Source organism: Somniosus microcephalus, chromosome 10, assembly GCF_052327205.1.
Source record: "Somniosus microcephalus isolate GS21.2 chromosome 10, FLI_Smic_1.0, whole genome shotgun sequence".
Classification (NCBI taxonomy): Eukaryota; Metazoa; Chordata; class Chondrichthyes; order Squaliformes; family Somniosidae; genus Somniosus; species Somniosus microcephalus.
Genome location: NC_140996.1, coordinates 197144908 through 197161026, shown reverse-complemented (window position 1 = coordinate 197161026; position 16119 = coordinate 197144908). Strand labels below are relative to the sequence as shown.

The window sequence follows — 16119 nt, the reverse complement described above, 5'->3', positions numbered from 1 at the left end:
CATCAGTCTGGAGGCGCAGCCCGGGACCGGCTTTTCAATGGGAGATTTCACACATGGGTGAAATTTTGAATGGGCCGCGCAGCCCGTTAGAGACCGCACACCCAAAAAAATTAGGGGGAACATTGGTCGTGGCCATAATAGTAATCAATTAAAATGAGAGGTTTTGGTGGAGCTAGAGAAGTTGGAAGCTAGAGGTGAGAGAGAGGGATTGTATGGCAGATGAAAAGGTTTTTCTTGCTTGAATCTGGGTATAAGTGTAAAATAAAATTTTATTCTCAAGGCGCTTTCTGATTAACTCTCCATCACATGGGTAATAGTGATTGGTCACGGCAGAGTGCAGCCAATACTAAAATATAAATTGAGCAGCTAATCAGAAAACATTGTTGCCACGCAAAATGAATCAATGTGATCACCCCTGTAGCAGAAATAATGACAATTACTGTACATTGTCTGTATTTGGGTTTTTTTCAGGCACATTCCGCTGCAACTCTGGAGAATTTTCCAACTCAGGGCAACAACGATTTTACATGCTACACATCTGCACCAGGAACTCCATATTCCCTGCAACCTGGCTTACCTTCTCAACTAGGGTGGCAGTGAATAGTGGACCTGTTTTTGAGTACCCTCTAAGCTTCAGCTATGAAACTGTTGTTTGTTGAATTTATCCAGCTCTTTGATTAGACATACAGTAGATTTAGTAGTCTATGCAGATGAAATTTGGTGGTAATTTTTCTAGTAGAAAAAATCTAAAGATATGGAAAAAGTTAAGGGATCGAGATAGAAATGACATCTTACGGTTGAGTTGCTCCTTGTCGGTCATAATGAGCCTTTTCAGTAAACTAGTGAGACTTGCTGAACACTATCATTTCATTCAAGTGTTATGGGACATTACATTAGAGAAGTGTTAATTGATGTATATTTGTATTGTCTTTCATATATATGGCAAGAGGCTATCTCAATAGTGTAGTGCAGAAGATGAACTAGTTATAGATTTTCTGAAAATTGTTTTCATTACTGTATTTGTTCTTGGCATTGTTCCATTCTATTAGATTTTACTTATGGAATGGTTTAAAACTAGAGTTTGACCCCTGATAAGTTTATATTATTCACTCAGTGCCCGACCAATCAGAATCAGCTAATGGGATGGATATTTCATTTCTCCACTCAGTTAACATGTGGCAAGTTACATTTGGAGAGAGGGATGGGATACTCACGTCGTAACCAAAAAACATTTGGTTCAATTGATCGTATGTCTTTGCTCACCGACGAACCTGTTGATGTTGGGGTTGGTGACAGTGATAGAATAAGCCCAGTTCTCCTCGACTCTCTGACTAACCAAATGTAGTTATAGTTGGTGGCATTGTTTTGATAAAGATGTTCTATTCTTGACATTCGCTGAAAAAGGAGGACAAGACTCTTCATCGGCCTGTGGAGTTCTCTGTTATGATAGAGTGCTGTATAATTTCAAATCCCTCCCCCACCACACACACCAAATTATGGGGCAGTGTTATTGATTCAGATCTTCCATTGTTCTCTGTAGACTCTAATTTACTCATTGTTTCTGCTGAAGCTCACTTGCTTATTGAAAATGTCCATCATGAGGAAACTTTAAGCAACTACAGTAAAGATTGAAAGTTGTATTTATTGATTTATTCTTTTTTACATATTTGTTGGGATTTTGTTTGCTAGGAAAAATGCAATTGCCAAAAAAGTCCATGCACTAACCTTCGATATGCTACCTGAAGAGCTGTATAGTCTTCATATAAAAAAAGGCCATCGTATGTAAAGAATTGCATATGGTTTTTAAAAAAAAATACAGAATGCATAGTACTGTGGAAAAGACTTAAAATGTAGCAATATAGCCTAAATACAAGATGCATTTATCAGCTGAATGTCATCTGCATGCATTGAATAAGATTAAAAGATGCTAGTTGGCATGTTTCCCCAAAGCAAATGCTACCTTCCGCCAAAACATACTGACATTATACCTATTAATCCTTTGACTATTTGATTCTACTTGCAGCATACAAGTGTGGGTTAAATCACATTCATCAGCAGCAGTATGACGACATAATTTGAAACCATTACAGAAATGAATATAAGCTAAAGAGAACTATCTTTTTGGAAAACAAAATATTAAAAAGTTTAATTCACAGACATCTGATTGATATAGTGGTTTGATACACGGACCCTTTCCTTCCAGGATCTAGATTTGAATCCAGCAGAGATTACTGGAATAAGGTGCTCCTCTTTGAACCATTCATATGGATTGAGAGGAGAATAACAATGAAAAAATAAAATCAAAGGGCTTAACCCTTTAAAAGGTCAGCCAAATTCATGCATTTTAAAAGTGTCAGGTCTTTGCACAATCCAAATAATTCAGTACAATACAGCAGAACCTCAAAAACGTGAGCACTTTGGATCTCGGAGATAAGCATATGACTTTTTTTTATAACGCTGAGACTGGCAATTTGCCAGTGACTAAATAATAAGCTAGTCTTTAATTTTTTGAGTACTGTGGAGACATTTACCCACTCGGCACTCTGGTTTCTCGGCCACTTTCAGGTTTTGAATGTGATTCTTGCATTTGCGATGTGCCCATATTAGTCTTTAGAATCTAGACTAATTGGATGTAGAGAAGCTGTTTCCACTTGTGTGGGAGTCCAAAATAAATATAAGATAGTCACTAATAAATCCAGTAAGGAATTTGAGAAACTTCTTTACCCAGAGAGTGGTTAAAAAGTGGAACTTGCTACCACATAGAGTAGTTGAGATGAACAGTATAGATAAATTTAAGGGGAAGCTAGATATGTACATGAGGGAGAAAGGAATAGAAGGATATGCTGATAGTTAGACGAAGTAGAGTGGAAAGAAGCTCATGTGGAGCATAAACACCGGCAAAGACCAGTTGGGCCAAATGGCCTGTTTCTGTGCTGTAAATTCTATGTAGTTGTAGTTGGAAAACTGGGCTTTAACTAGTTTTCAGCCAATGGAAATCCTTTTTCTAAAAAAAAGTTACTCCCAGCTTTCATCATGTACTTTGGCGCAAAGGTAGGTAAAATATATTTAAAAAGTAAGAAAAAATGGTTTCAATAAGTAGAAAAGAATTAAATGCAAATAAAAAGGATAGAGAATAATGGGAAGGAACAAGACTGATGTAGCCAGCACAAACTTATATCTTTAAAAATGTTTAATGTAAAATAGTGTGTTCATTTTTTTAGCCGTTTAGGAATAATACACCGATTAAAACTAAGCCTGATGTTTAAGTACTTAACTTCTGTCACAGAGCATGAGCTAGAAACAAATAAAAGCAGTTAGTCAGGGGAGGTAAGAGTACCCCTGACTCGACTCGCATTTTAAAGATTAAGGCCCAGAAATTCGGTTGGTAGCGCCAGCGATTAGCGCCTAAAGAGCCCGAGAATTGGGGCGTTACCCAATTTTCGGGCGGGCGCAGTGAATATAGCGCCACCTCCCATATTGAGTATCCTTTTAGCGCCAGCGCTAACTCTTTGCACGCGCCCGCGGGCGCAGGCAGATCATGACGTCATTTCAGTGTGCAACGCCTTTTTGGCGCCCCGGACCGGATATTCGGTAGCGCCCGCAACCTTTCCGCCTGGCGCTATTAGTGACAGTTGGATGGAGCGTTCCCAGGCCCTTCTCAGACTCTGGGAGTGCTATTTAAAGGGGACAGCACTAGTATAAAAGCTGCAGCCATTTGGGCTGGCCATTCTGATCATTGCTGGAGAGAGTTGCTGACCTTCTGTTGGACAGTACTTTTCTCATTGAGCCTTTGTAGGCACTGGCAGCTTGAGGGCTCGGCTCCCGAGCTGGTGATGCAGCATCTGAAAGCAGGTAGGTGGAAGAGTGGCTTTAGCAAAAGGACAGCTTACAGCAAGGGATGCCAGATTGCGGCAAGGCTATGACATGGGTCCACAGTGAGAAAGCATGCTGGTGGGGGGAACAAGTGGAAGGAGACAGTTGTAAAAGGTGAGAACCTTACCATCGCTGTCGACAATGGGGTTGGCAGCTGCAGTGGTTACAGGACCACTCGGACGTCCTCCAAGAATCTGGTGGACTCTCTCCTCGAGATCCGTGAGAGTGACCACTTGTGGAGGTCCTCCACCGGTGCGAAGCAGGTCTTTGCCAATCCTCGCCAGCTTGGACTGCAGGGGAAAGGAGGGGAAGTTATGTTACCTGATGCCCTGAGTGATCATCTCATGCCCCCCATGGTGCAAGAGCCCTTACATGACGCCTTGAGTCAAATGTGCATGTGTGCGCCCAGAAAGGGCCATGGGTGCTTGCTGGCAGATGGCCAATGGGGCACAGGCCACCCTGTAGCCATAAAGTCAGGTGCAAATGAAGGGATGCAGAAGTTTGCAGAAACAACACCCACCCTCACGACCCGAGTGAGGTCGTTGAATTTCTTTCTGCATTGGAAAGGGCTCCTGGTCACCATGCTGGTGGAGTTGACCCTCTGGCATACATCCCTCCAAGCTCGTCGGTAGTCCTTATGATTCGGCCTCCTGCCATTGTCTGGGTAGAGAACATCTCGCCGGCGCTCCACTGCGGCCACATTGGTAAAGCGCTCTGTTCTCTGTCTCACCTTCTCCATCTGGTCCATGATTTTAGCGCCAGAGAAGGGCCTGCGCCGATTCTGAGGCCTACAGGGCGTTGAGTGTGGAAGCTGAGGCTGACTGACCCACCCCTTTAAGAGCCGGCCGGCGCCTGGAAGTCTCGTGGTTATCGGTAATTGAGATCACCTGCGCTGCGCCCGTCTGCGCCGATATTGGGTAGCGCCGGAAGTTTTGCGCCTTAGAGGCCCGTGCAACGTCTGAATTCGCGCCTCAATCCCCTTTGGGGGCAATGCAACCCAATATCGCGCCAGGCGGCGATAAGTTTCGTCTGGCTATAAACTTTGCGCAGCGCCAGTTCTAACGCCTCAAGCGGGGCTATACCCAATTTCTAGGCCTAAGACTGTTATATTGTAACGATACAAGTATTTAAATTTACTGTACATATAGAAGTACCACAGTACAATGCTCAACAAATAAATGCAGTAATATGTCAATAGTGCTATATTCGTGTACACAGTACATTTGACTGACCAATCAGTTTGTACTTTGTGTTCATAACTTTGAGGTTCTACTGTGTGCATTGAGTGATTAGCTAATAGATTTATGATAACTTCAAGTCTATAATTAGGCATAAATTTGTAGATGAAAACATGAGCAATAACTTAAATTTTGCAAAGAAACAAAAAGCCAGAATTCATTGCTACTAAAAATTATATAAACATTTTACTTTTGACTTGATTTTAATTGTATTTTTAAAGGAATATATATACACTAGGGTAAGTCCCTACAATAGTCTTATCCTTGAGTATTTGTCTAAAGACAGAAAACATTTTTTTCTCTAAATGTTACCTACGGTGGCCTTTTTGGGTGAATACTGAAGGCTAAGGATGTACTATCAAGCATAATATGAATTTGCTGGCATACTAATCAGAGTTGGTACAACACATCCTGTTAATGAGGAAGGTTCATTTAGAGTGAACCTTGGTTCAGCTACTGATTCTCTGCATTCCCTGTGTGTTTGTTTAATAGAAGCAATTGTATAAATCAAACATTTTGTTAGTTATTTAGGTGCTCCTATTAAGAGGCTTCAGCTATAACTCGTTTGAAGTTGTATATGTTCTCTAGTAGTGATGTAGAGTTCTGTGTAAGCAGTTAAAATCTATTCTAATCAAGCTGTATTGATTTTAATTTAACAATCTTGGATTTTGACATTTGTTGGTATGGTGGAGTATCAACTTTAAAAATATTTTTTAAACTTAAAGCTGTAAAGCTTATAAAAAAATGTGCATCCTTAACATTCTTTTTTAAATGGGTATGGAGGATGCTAATACGCAAGAATGCTCAAACTGGCACTTTCCGAAAGCTTTAGTCCTGTATCATTATGTTAATACATTTATGATAAGTGTGTCATCAAGATAAACGTCATTGTTACACTTACTAGTATATTATATAGATTTGCAGGATAAAATGGATTTTATTCTGAGTACAGTGTATAATAAGTTACTTCATCTGTTTTAAGTTTTTATGTCTTGATAAACTGCACACTGTTGTCAGAACATGCAGATAACTTTTTGTAATTGTACTTGTGAAGTCATTTACATGTTGTTCACCATTACAGATCTCATTGTGCAGTCACCTCAGCCTGATGTGTCACTGGCCATTTCTTGGCAATAGAAATGAGTATATAAGAAAAGTTAAGAATGAGAAAAGGCCACGTGTCCAATTAAAGCTCATCCTCCTCGTATTCACACTTCCATTATAGCATCCAGATGCATTTTTAATACACCTAATATGTTTTGTCTCTACTGTCCGATCTGGCAGATTATTCTAAATATTCATCACTCTTTTCAGTAAGTTTGTCCTAATAGCAGTTTTAAACTTGCTTCCAACCAATTTAAATTTATATCAACTGGTCCTATTTTCTTGGCTTAATATGAAATAATATTCTGGATTTAATTTATCCAAATCATTAAATAGTATTCAGTGTCTCATATAGGTCCCCCCCACCCCAACTGTTTTTTCTACAGACTATAGAGCTTGAGCTTCTCTAATGTTCATAACTCATCTTCTTTACACTTGGTGTTAGTCTTGTTGCTCTAATCTGCACCTTCTCCAGTGCATGTAGCAGCTTTGGTGATGCCCAGAATTGAACTGAGTGTGGTCTTATTAGTGCATTGTAGAGCCTTAGCATAACCCCTGGAGACTTGTATTTCACTGTTCTGGGTATAAGTAAGGGGATACGGGGGCAAGGTGGGAAGAGGTAATTAGAGTGGGAGGAGGCTCATGTGGGGCTAGATCAATTGGGCCGAATTGCCTGTTTCTGTTCTGTAGATTCAATGTAATTCTGTATGTTCCCAGTTTCTGTTTTTTTTTAATTACTTCATATTGTATGGACAAAGAACCTTGTATGCAGTTTATGATACAAAGTAACAGGTGCTCAAGGGACAAAATTGTACGTAGTTTCAAGCTTTTTTTTGCAGATGTATACCAACAATCAACAAAGGAGTCCCTTGTTCAGTAATTCACCCATACCATCTGTTCTTATGTATGTGCTATCCATTTTATTCTTGATACAGGACTGCATTTTTAGTGAGATAATAGTGATAAGAATAATGCCGTAGAAAAACAACTAATAGTTGGATGCTGTATTGTGTCGCATCATGTTGACACTTTTAATTTAAAAAAATTAGAATTACAATCGTACGGACTTTTGTGTCATAAATAGAGAAACATTTAGCAGCCTGTCTGCTTGATCTCATCCAACACATAGTTTGGCACATAGGGTAAAAGAAAGGGAGAGAGGAAATGAAAATGAAAACTAAAGAGAAAACTTTTCTAAAACAGACATTTTAAATATACATTATTCAAGCACCTTACTACAAATTTCAGTATAGAATTAAAGTAGCATAAGCAGTCTTTCTAAAGAGCAGATGTGAATTTGACAACACTTGTACTTTTATATGGTAACCTAGAAGTAAATATTCATACTAGCTTCATTGCTCACTCACAAATGAAGTACAGTGCAAGAAACAACTCAGGGCACAAACATCTCTTTCAGTTAAGTGTTTTCATCTTTGCCAGGGGATTTTCAAGATTGTAGCTATCATGACATTGCTAAGCCCTCTGTGCTTGTAATAATGACAATTAAAACACATTGGAAGCAGTGGAATTTCTGCTTTATTCAAGTAATGGGAATGATCTTGTGACTTGGTACTGTATTTGTAATGTGTGTGGTTTTCCTGATTTACAATCTGTATTTGACTGCTCCTCATTGTGTATGTTTTATGTTGTGTTGATAGCAGTTTTACTTTAGTATATAAAAGAGATTGTATTTAGTTTAATAACCTACTAAAAATTATTGTATGTAAGTAGGCTAGCGGAGGATTGCTTTTATAGTGATATGATCTATGGGATAATTATCGATCACTAGTTCAAAAATGCTTATGCAATAAAACATTTTTGCTATACAGTATACAAATGACCAATTGCATTGAAAAATTATTACTTCTTTGTACTTGATTGTATTTGCAGAGATGAGGCGTGTGCGATTTCTTCCGGAGGGGGTTATTCAGGTTTTCAGGCCATTCAAACAATGCAGAGTTTTCACTACATATTAATCTTTCAGGGAAGATCCACACCATGTTCAGGAGTAAAGACTTGAGGGGGGGGGGTTATTTTGATGAAAGGGTGAAAACAGGTGCTAAGTGGGTGCTGAGCTAATAAGGCCCGCCTGTTTAAAAGTCTGGTTTTTAGCCTGCAATTTTGGGCCTAATTGATGATTACCACGATTTAAACGTGCCTGGAGGTGCTACAACTGACACCTGCAGGGTTAGCACTCCAGTGCTATTTAGAAGCAATTTCCGTGGAATGGTTCTATGTAGCCTCCACACACCCACTTCCACTGAAGGTGTGGAGTGTGCTGGCTGACACAACGGAATGTTTCAGGATGACTGCGGGACCGAGGGAGAGGGTGCACGGGTTCTCAGATGCGGCACTGGAGGTCCTGGTGGCGGCAGTCAGGAGGAGGAGGGCTATCCTGTACCCGCAGGGGATAAGGACCCCACCTCGCCCTCCTGTCCCCCTCTCCTGCAGCAGCTGGTGCTGCTCTGCCTGGCCTCATCTCTCCAGGCTAAGAGGGACTTGCATTCATTGTTATAGACACAGAACTTTTTTAAGAAACAATTTGCAATAATTTCTAATTTAGCCAAAAGAACTTTTTGGAGTTAAATTTTGGAGTGCTCAATGAAATTATGTCAACCTATAGAAATTTGTATCAACTTTGTGTCTAAAGGATTTAGTAGACTTTTGAAAGCTGTAACAGACTGAAAATGCATTATCCTCTACATTTTGTAATTAGTTATTTTTCAGTTGCTGTTAATTACAATGACTTTGCTTACAAAGTACTTCTGCACACCAAAATCATCTGTGATTTACATAGCAAACCGCATGCACCATTACATAGTTTATTGATTACTTTGTTGATGGCTATATTATTTTTTTGGAATCTTGGATCTTCTCTACACATTATTTGATTCCCCCATTTTAAGCACAGTGCCTGCAGGTGGCAGTGATTTATGCCATGTTGTGTTTGATGTACTTGCTGTGTCCCCGTTAGCATTGAGGAAAAAGGAAGTTTGTGCAACAGGTGGATTCCTGAATTATGAATGTATTAGCATAAATATATTTTGTATAAAATGTCGTAAGTGGAAAACTATTCTGGATCCTTCAGTGATTGTTCAGTAGAGAATGTCATCTGTAATGTTTAGATTTTGTGTATTTTAACTGAGACAAAACAAAATGCATCTTTCATATTTTTGTGGCAATTTGCTTTTTTACAGTCCCTTCAAAATCAGTCCAATTGTACAGAGACGAGTAGATGACTTGAACTTCTGAAATCGGTTTAATTTTTTGAAAGGGATGTAGCTTTTTAAAAACCTTTGGGAAAAGGTATTACATTTTATGTTTTATTGCAGATATGTATTACACTGTACTGCAATGATGATGTCGCAGAATAGTAAGTAAATAAAGATCTTTTAAGTTATATCCATGGTTAAAATCACATTAAATGTAATAATCTATGCGATTACAAATCACTTAAAAACCCAGCTTTCAGAAGGTTCAGAGCAAATATGCTCCCACAAAGAAAAAGGGTGGGACTCCCAAATCTAGAGCCCTCTGGATGTCAAGGGGCATTAAGGGTAGGATAAGGCAAAAAGGGAAGCTTATGCCAGATACCGAGCTAAATGCTGCAGAAAGCCTAGAGGAGTATAGAAAGTGCAGGGGGGAAATTAGGAAAGCAATGAGAGGACATGAAAAAATATTGGCAAGGAAAATCCAAAGATGTTTTATAAATACATAAAGAGCAAGAGGATAACTAAAGAATGAGTAGGCCTATTAGAGACCAAAAAGGAAGCTTGTGTGTGGAGGCGGAAGATGTGGGCATGGAACGTAATGAATACTTTACAAAAGAGAGGGACGATGCAGACATTGTAGTTGAGGAGGAGTGTGAAATATTAGATGAGATAAACATAGTGAGAAGGGAAGTATTAAGGGGTTTAGTATCTTTGGAAGTAGATAAATCGCCAGGCCTGGATGAAATGTATCCCAGGCTGTTGAGAGAAGCAAGGGAGGAAATAGCGGAGGCTCTGACCATCATTTTCCAATCCTCTCTGGCTACAGGTGTTGTGCCAAAGGACTGGAGGACTGCTAACATTGTACCATTGTTTAAAAAGGAAGAAAGGGATAGACTGAGTAATTACAGGCCAGTCAGCCTAACCTCGGTGGTGGGCAAATTGTTGGAAAAAATTCTGAGGGACAGTATGAATAGTCATTTAGAAAGGCACTGATTAATCAAGGACAGTCAGCATGGATTTGTTAAGACTTGGAACAGATATGGCAGACAACTGGTTTAGCCATTCACTGCCAGATCTGGCTGGATTACATAAAGCATTATCGGGTCGTGCTCTCGACTCCCAAAATTGCTCACTATTGCAGAATCATTCTGGAATGCAAAGATAAACCCTGGCTCCTATTCTCCACTGCTACCCGCCGCCTTAAACCCCTCTCCCCTGTCTCCTCCACCCTCACCTCCGACAACAAGTGTGAGGAGCTCATGGACTTCTTTGTCACTAAGATTGAGACCATCCGTTCAGCTGCCTCTGCCACTTCCTTCCCCTAGTCCACCGAGCCACACTTCCTCTAAGGATCCCCCCTGCCCTAGCCCTGATCTTAAATCTTTCTCCAGTTTCTCTCTGATCTCCCCTCATGACCTCTCCATGCTCATCTTGTTCATGAGACCCACTTCCTGCTCCCTTGACCCCATCCCCACCAAACTGCTGACCACCCAACTTCTTTTTCTGGCTCCTATGTTAGCTGACATTGTTAACGGTTTTCTGTCCTCTGGTACTGTCCACCTCTACCTCAAATCTGCCATCATCACCCCTCTCAAAAAAAAAAAAAAAAAAAAAACAACCCTTGACCCCTCCTTCCTTGCAAACTACCACCCAATCTCCCTTTTCTCTCAAGTCCTTGAACGTGTTGTTGCCTCCTAAACCCGTGCCTATCTTTCCCGCAATTCCATGTTTGAATCCCTCCAATCAGGTTTCTGCCCTTGCCACAGTACCGAAACAGCTCTCATCAAAATCACAAATGACATCCTTTGTGACTGTGACAAAGGTAAACTATTCCTCCTTGTCCTTGACTTGTCTGCAGCCTTTGACATGGTTGACCACGCTATCCTTTTCCAACACCTCTCCACCATCGTCCAGCTGGGTGGGACTGCACTTGCCTGGTTCCATTCTTATCTATCTAATTGTAGTCAGAGAATCACCTGCAATGGCTTCTCTTCCCGCTCCTGCATCGTTACCTCTGGTGTCCCCCAAGGATCTATCCTTGGCTCCCTCCTATTTCTCATCTACATGTTGCCCCTTGGTGTCATCATCCGAAAACACAGCGTCAGTTTCCACATGTACGCTGACGACACCCAGCTCTACCTCACTACCACTTCTCTCGAACCCCTTCACGGTCTCTAAATTGTCAGACTGCTTGTCCGACATCCAGTTCTGGATGAGCAGAAATTTTCTCCAATTAAATATTGGGAAGACTGAAGCCATTGTTTTCGGTCCCCGCCACAAACTCCGTTCCCTAGTCACTGAATCCATCCCTCTCCCTAACATCAGTTTGAGGCTGAACCACACTGTTTGCAACCTTGGTGTCATATTTGACCCTGAAATGAGCTTCCGACCACATCTGCAGCTTAAGACTGCCTATTTCCACCTCCATAACATCACTTGTCTCTGCCCTTGCCTCAGCTCATCCGCTGCTGAAACCCTCATCCATGCCTTTATTACCTCTAGACTTGAATATTCCAATGCACTCCTGGCTGGCCTCCCACATTCTACCCTCCGTAAACTTGAGACGATCAAAACTCAGCTGCCTGTATCCTAACTTGCACCAATTCCTGTTCACCCATTACCCCTGTGCTCGTTGACCTATATTGGCTCCCTGCTAAGCAATACCTCAATTTAAAAATTCTCATCCTTGTTTTCAAATCCCTCCATGGCCTCGCCCCTCCCCATCTCTAATCTTCAGCCCCACAACCACCCGAGATATATGCGCTCCTCTAATTCTGCCCTCTTGAGCATCCCTGATTATAATCGCCATGCCTTCAGCTGCCTAGGCCCTAAGCTCTGGAATTCCCTCCCTAAACCTCTCCGCCTCTCTACCTCTCTTTCCTCCTTTAAGACGCTCCTTGAAACCTACCTCTTTGGCCACCTGCCCTAATTTCTCCTGTGGCTCAGTGTCAAATTTTTTGTCCTATAATACTCCCGTGAAGTGCCTTGGGACATTTTACTGCATTAAAGGCGCTATATAACTACAAGTTGTTGTTGTTGTTGGAAGGCCGTGTCTAACTAACTTCATTGATTTTTTTGAGAAGGTAACGAGGGTTGATGAGGGTAGTGCATTTCATGTAGTCTACATGGATTTTAGCAAGCCTTTTGACAAGGTCCCACATGGCAGATTGGTCAGAAAACTAAAAGCTTATGGGATCCAAGGGAAAGTGGCAAGTTGGATTCAAATTTGGCCCAGTGGCAGGAAACAAAAGGTAATGGTCGACGGATGTTTTTGTGAATGGAAAGTTGTTTTCAGTGGGGTCGGCAGGGCTCAGTACTAGGTCTCTTGCTTTTTGTGGTATACATCAATGATTTAGACTTCAATGTAGGGGGCATGATTAAGAAGTTTGCAAATGATACAGAAGTTGGCCGTGTGGTTGATGGGAAGAAAGCTGTAGACTGCAGGAAGATATCAATAGACTAGTCAGCTGGGCAGAAATGTGGCAGCTGGAATTCAATCTGGAGAAGTGAGAGAATGCATTTGGGGAGGGCTAACAAGGCAAGGGAATACACAATAAATGGTAGGATACTGAAATGTGTAGAGGAACAGAGGGACCTTGGAGTGCATGTTCACAGATCCCTGAAGGTAGCAGAACAGGTAGATACGGCAGTTAAGAAGGCATACGGGATACTTTATTAGCCAAGGCATAGAATATAAGAGCAGGGAGGTTATGCTTGAACTGTATAAAACACTAGTTAGACCACAGCTAGAGTACTGTGTACAGTTCTGGTCACCACATTACAGGAAAGATGTGATTGCACTAGAGAGGGTACAGAGGAGATTTATGAGGATGTTGCCAGGACTGGAGAATTTTAGCTATGAAGAAAGATTGGATAGGCTGGGGTTGTTTTTTTTGGAACGAGGAGACTGAGGGGAGAATTGATTGAGGTGTATAAAATTATGAGGGGCCTTGATAGAGTGGATAGGAAAGACCTATTTCCCCCTAGCAGAGAGGTCAATAACTAGGGGGCATAGATTTAAAGTAATTGGTAGAAGGATTAGAGGGGAGTTGAGAAATGTTTTCACCCAGAGGGTGGTGGGGGTCTGGAACACGCTGTCTGAAAAAGAGTGGTAGAGGCAGAAACCCTCGCCACATTTTAAAAAGTCCTTGGATATGCAATTAAAGTGCCGTAACCTACAAGGCTATGGACCAAGAACTGGAAAATGGGATTAGGCTGGATAGCTATTTCTGCTGGTACAGATACGATGGGCTGAATGGCCTCCTGTGCTGTAAATCTCTATGATTCAGTCATACAGAAGGGTAAAAATCATTGGTATATGGATGAAAGTGTTTCCAATTATTAGTTGCAAACTTTTAAAATTTATACGTAATGGATTTCTAACCAAAACCTTGAATCCTCACAATGGTATGATGTGCTGCTTGTCAGGAGATTTGATATCGTGATGAGTTAAATTAAGTGTAATGTAGGCATAGCTTCATAAATTAAGCTGTCCAGGAGGACAAAATAGGCTTATAGGGGTGAAGAAATAGTGGACAATTTTAAGTTGTTCTAAGGTGATCTGTAGATTTTGAAATCGTACACATTTTAAAAATGATACTTGTGTAACAAGGTATCCTGGGCACTTGCATGCTTTATGGTTGTTAACCTGTACTGTTCCCATTACAGTATTCATATATTTCTCTGACTCCTGTAGATCTGAAGGACTAAACTTTCTGGGAAACGTTTGTGTTTCCCCCTGCACAACACTCAGTTTATCCTATTGATTCATTACAACAGTTCATTGGTTGTAAAGTGTTTTGGCACATTCTGATGGCATGAAAGGTGCTACACAAATGCAAGTTCTTGTCCTCGCCTACAAATCCTTCCACAGTGTGGCTTTTTCCCTCCCTACTTTGGCCTTCCATTGCCAGCCTTCTGTTCCCTACACCAGCATTGGTGGCTGCTTCTCCAGCCAACTTGCCACCCTCTGGCGCTTCATTACTTAGGATCTCCACCTTGCCACTTCCCTCCTTTTTAACTGCACTTTTGCACTCTCCTGATCTTCCCTTTCTCCAGTGCTCACTCACTATTCACCACCCAGTAAAGTGCTCTGAGACGTCCCTTGGTGCTGCAATGAATAGCTTCTCTCTCCATGACCGTCTTCAAGTTTACTCCACAACATATTTTGTTACTTATCCAAAAGACCTATCCTGATATCCCCATGCCTACATTCACCCCTGACATCAGTTTTGCTGCATAATTTGTGTCCTTGAGCACGAGTACATTTTTTTCTTAATACAGTGTAAGCATTATGCTTGTAATCTGAAAGAGAATAATTTGAACAGTTTTGCTAACTGTAAAACAATTAACTTTCCGATCTCGAAGAGCATTAAGTCATAAGACTTCCATTTTAACAAGAATAATGTATCTCTGTCAGTTTGACTATACGGTAGTGACCCTCACATGCTAAAGTTAATTGACCTTGTTTCTCCCCACACATATTTGGAAGCAATTCTGCAGCAAACTCAGGTTTAAACAATGTAATGTATGCATTTTTGAGAAAAATTGAAATTCTCTGAAATGTTGCCACTTCAGAATTTATTATTTTTCAATATAACTTTTATAGGTTTACAGTGGGATTTCAAACTCCTTACTGATTGCTGTAAATTATTCTGTTACTAATGGCTACATCTTGCCTTCCCTTGAAGATGCTTCCTCATACAAAATCTGAGCAGATTTCTAGAAAGCCGTTATCCATTATCATAGAAAAGATTACAAAGAAGTCATCTAAAAGATTGAGTCATTTTAACCGATATTTTTATTCTCTCTCTTTCACCACTTATTAAGGCCAGATACGATTGATGATATATACACGAGACCACAACCTTGTTCGAATGAGAAATGACCATCTAGCCCATTTTGGTGTGATTACTATTCACAAAATATCCAGTCAATGTGGAGCAATTGTCAACATGGCTAGCCTACGTCTCAAGATAGTTTGACAAGTTATTCTAACCTTGTGGTGGGCTACATTTGGAATCTTGTTCACAGTTTTGGGCGCCCTGCCTTCAAAAAAATGTCGCAGTAGAGAAGATTCAGAGATGAGCAACAAGTTCGATTCTGAGACCTAGATCTCTATTTTATGAGGAGAGACCCACATACTGACCTTGTTTCATTGGGTAAAAGAAAACTGAGAGAAAACAGAATCACGATTTTTTAATACCAACAGGAATGAATAAGGTAAGTGCAAGATTATTATTTTACTTGAACTATAGGTGCAAAACTAGAGGACATAAATATAAAATTGAGATGAGCAGGAATTTTGCATACAAAAAAGTGAATATGTGGATTAGACCCCTACATAAAACACTTAAGAATTAATCAAATAATACCTATGTAGACAAATCACTAAATGCTAGGGCACAGGTTCCAAAGTAATCCGAAAGGCTAATGGAATCTTTAGCTTTATCTCAAGGGGGTTGGAATTCAAAAGTGAGGAAGTAATGCTTGAGTTGTACAGAATATTGGTCAGCGTCTGGAGTACTGTGTTCAGTTTTGGGTACTGACTCAGGAAAGATGCATTTGCTTTGGAAAGGGGTACAGCGTAGATTTACCAGAATTATACCAGGGCTTAAAGGGTTAATTTATGAGTACAGGTTCCATAAATGTGGCTTGTATTTCCTTGAGCTTAGAATAAGAAATAGGAGCAG

The 16119-nt window shown here is 40.6% G+C and overlaps 1 protein-coding gene across 3 annotated transcripts in view; it reads left to right on the top strand.

Moving 5' to 3' along the window:
* Positions 1-8055, top strand: part of proser1 (proline and serine rich 1) — a 48067-nt gene extending 40012 nt beyond the window's left edge. For all 3 annotated transcript variants that reach the window (XM_085999406.1, XM_085999404.1, XM_085999405.1), the window contains one exon: positions 472-8055. In XM_085999406.1, coding sequence (XP_085855532.1) covers positions 472-600 — 129 coding nt within the window. In that variant the 3' untranslated portion in view covers positions 601-8055. The remainder of the gene's footprint in view (positions 1-471) is intronic.
* Positions 8056-16119: the final 8064 nt, after the last annotated feature.